General features: G+C 38.4%; 1 protein-coding gene across 1 annotated transcript in view; it reads left to right on the plus strand.

Moving 5' to 3' along the window:
* The window catches only part of ITGA9 (integrin subunit alpha 9), a 232,764-nt gene that overhangs the window by 21,451 nt on the left and 207,533 nt on the right, over window positions 1-3,780 (plus strand). The window contains exon 8 of the mRNA XM_005429306.2: window positions 1,704-1,772. Within this exon, the coding sequence (XP_005429363.1) occupies window positions 1,704-1,772 (69 nt within the window). The remainder of the gene's footprint in view (window positions 1-1,703; window positions 1,773-3,780) is intronic.

Below are 3,780 nucleotides of genomic sequence, written 5' to 3' on the forward strand. Positions count from 1 at the left end.
CCCCTACCATCTTCCTACCTTTGGCTCTCATGCTCTTTAGTGACATGAGTTGTAGCTGAATCATGCTGTGAGAAGTCTTCACTACCAGGAACACTATCTTGTTTAGGCAGATTATTTTTGATAGTGACCATGTCCTGGGGGAGCAGTGCAAGGGGAGGAAATGGGATAAAAGTAGAGGATGAACTTGTTACTTACGCCTGATCTGACATGGCTAGGGCATACAGGAAATAGTAGCATCACAGTTGCTACTGAGAAGACATCTGCATGAGAAAGACATAGCTTCCTTATCCCGGGTGTTCTGTTATGGCTGCTACAGTGCACCTTCCTTCCAAGCTGCTTTTTCTGTGGAACAAATTTAATTTCTCTACAAGGAGGAGGGTGTGGAAACACACCTGCTAGCAAGAGAGCCACAAGAAAGAAGCTGGCTCTGTAGTTTAAAGACTACGGCTCTAGTCTCTAAAGCTTACACTATTCTCCCTTGGCATGGGATGCGGGTAGCAGGAACACATGGCAAAGTGTCAGTAAGAAGTGCTGAATACAGAACATTACAATGAGCAGTCCTGTTGTGCTTTCCAAATACTCTAATAAGCTGATCTTTTCCATTTCTCTGATAGAAAGTGATTAGCATTGTCACACCTTTTCACTTAAATTAAAGCCAAGATTCTTAATGAGACTGGGTCATTTCTCCAAAGTCACAAAGATTGTCATTATTTAAGATTGGGTTTGGAGTTGAGACACCTGGCAACATGCTGTTGGTGCTAAACATGCCACTGCTTAAGCCAGGGAGTCCTGTTTGCCCAGTATAGAGCAATTGTCCACAGTAAACCTGTGCTGTGTTCTTGACTGAAAACAGCTTTGAACTCTGTCTCACCACCTGTTAATAATTCACCACATTCCAGTGTTTGGCTCTTCCACATGGCCTTGGAAGTAAGAGATCCTCTGTCCTACAAACTGTGTGAGCACCTGCTAGGAGGGAGTCTGTTAAATGCCACAGGAGTCTCAAAGACTGAACCAGTCTTTCTGTTGAAGGGAATCCCTTTCTACAAGCCATGTACTTCCCATCTGAAATTTTGGTACAAGATGTGTTCTTGAACTTGAATCATCAATACTTTTATCCCTGATGATTTCCAGATTAATAGTTTCTCCTGTGGAAATGAGCAATGAATAGGCTGTATTTGAAGAGTTTTCTGATTTAAAAATTGCTTCAGACAGAAACAGTGGAAATTTTTGTGGGTGGTCTGATTGGAATTTCTACTCTCACTGTTGAAAGCATCATGAAGTTTGCAATGCAGTATGTGCAGGCACGTTTTCTTGATAAGTGAACACTAGATAAAGGAAGGGGAGCAGGGTTATGTGTTCTCAGTCTTTTGCCCTACTTATTTTCAGACAGTCTCCAGATGCCACTTATTTGAGAGTTGTAAAGTTGCCTGGCTAGGTGCTTTTAAGTGCACTCATGTGCATATACATAAGTGAATCAAAAAAAGTAGGCAACAAGATAATATTCCAGTGTTTCTTACGACAAGCCTGTGATTTTTCAGGACAGTGGAGAGCTCTGTGTCATCTTTTAAAAGAAGACTGACCAGTAAAGTGGTCATGAACTTGGATTCTGGCAATAGTCATGATCATGATTTAGATATTATTTAGAAAGCACAAGTGCTTCATAGTTAGTATTGGTAAACTTTTTTTCTTTTTTCACCTTTCAGGTTTATATTTTCAGAACAGACAGACAATCAGGCTCTCTAATAAAGATTTTTCAGGCTTCAGGAAAAAAGGTGAGCATTTATATATGTGTGTTTTCTACTAGGAGGGGGGTAGAGGGGGTCGGAAATAATGGTAGAGTCATCTCGGAGCATCATTTTCATTCTACTTCTTCATAAGTTGTCCAGCAAACCCTCCCGGAAGAGCTAAACCTATTTTACAGATCAGCTGTATGCCATTTCTTCAGTAGCAGTCATGACTGCAATGTCTACTCAATGTTCATGTGACTGAAATAGAAGGTCTTGCTGGAAATTGTAATAGTGGTTCTCTTTAGTTTTATGTGACTGTAGCAGTACCTCTGAGATGTGGGAAATCTAGTGAAAATGTTAGTGGGATCTAGCTTCTCCACTGTGGTGTTATGTTTGAATGGGGAACAGTTTGTGTTCTTCATTTGGGGGCTTAGTGGAGCTGTATTGCAGGAGAAACAAAATGGACAGTATGTCTAGCTATAGGTAACAACAAAAAATGCTTTATTTAGGAATAACGTAGTGATTAAATGATACCTCTTATCTGGAGTCTCCTGTGTTCTTCTGGAAGGAAAAGAAATTAAAAAAAAAAAGGTTTCTGGAGGCTCTTGGCTCTGGAAAGACCTGCTACCCTCAGGAGGAGCTAAAGTGTTTACTTGTATCCTCAGGTTAGAGTGTTACTATAACTTGTTATTTTTTTCCCAGCAAGAGACAGTTGCAGTATTTAAAAACTGTCCTGGAATAGGGGATGTTAGTTTACTGAATTTAATGAAAAAAATTTAATGAAATAAACCCCAAGCATGTTTAGGTGTGTGGTGTGACTTGTATTTTGGGGCCTCTCCAAAATTTTACTTTCTCTGCGTTAGCAGAATTACAGACATCTTGAAAGGAAAAGACCTCGCAGTTCATCCAGGGCATCTCCTGTGTTTGATTGCTTCCTGTTACTTTCTTTCCCTGTTGAGTTTTAAATGTTTCTAAGGATGTGCTTCTGACTATTTATGAACCTAATAAACAGAGCCATCAGAAAGTTTCCAGGTCTTAGCCAAAAGTTTTTCCTTTTCAATTTAATTGCTTTACTCTTATACGTAACTTAACTAATCAAGTATTTACATCATTCAAGTACTTCTAGGGCTGTTTTTCATTAGCATCTTCTTCTATAAATTCTCTAAAATCCAAATGAGAATTTTATTTTAAAAAGAAGGCTGTGCTAAATCACCTTTTTTGTTTGGTTGTTGTTTTTTCTTTTGTTTTGTTGTAGAAGCAAAACCAGACCTGCTCAGCAATGAGCACGGCTTGGAGAGCTCACACCAATGAGCTCTCATAAAATGCTATATCCTCCCCAGTGGTGTGGAAGTTCATTGCTCTGACATTCTTGGTAGGCAGATATGAACAGCAGGCCAGTTTCTTCCTTCTTTTTTTATTAATGCAGGCTGAACTAGGAAATCAAATGCAGACAAAAAAAGAAAAATCAGTACCTTGTTACAAATGTTAAGCTTGCAAACTTCAGTTTCTTACCTGAACTGTGAACACTGTGAACTCACCCACGCTGCAGACATACCATGTTACAGTTAAGTAAATAATAGCTTTTTCCTGAAAATTGCCTGAATACATAATAAAATGCTTTTCATAACTTTTGTTCTTTACCCATGAGAAACCTACCCATGAGAAATTTCTTTTAAAACCTTTTTGGATTAAAAAAATAAATAAAAAATCCACAAGGGAACTTAAGCTACAAAATAACTGGAATGAAATAATATTTGAGGTCTGACTTTAAACCCACAGAAGCACAAAAAATCTGCATTAACAAACTGAAATGCTATTCTTCAATCACCATTGCATTATATATTTAGTAACTTTTAAATCTTACAGACTGCATAGAATAGAGTTGCTGCTGCCCATCTTCTAGCATGTCCAATACTTCAGGTTCATGAATGTTAACTTAAAGGCATGGAGGTCAAGCATCTGCTATGAGGGGTGCAAAAGCATTCAAGAACATAAATAATTATTCCTTTAACCTCAGATTTTCCTACTTTGTAGAAAACAGCACTCAATTTCA

This window comes from Geospiza fortis, unplaced genomic scaffold, assembly GCF_000277835.1.
Source record: "Geospiza fortis unplaced genomic scaffold, GeoFor_1.0 scaffold197, whole genome shotgun sequence".
Lineage (NCBI taxonomy): Eukaryota > Metazoa > Chordata > Aves > Passeriformes > Thraupidae > Geospiza > Geospiza fortis.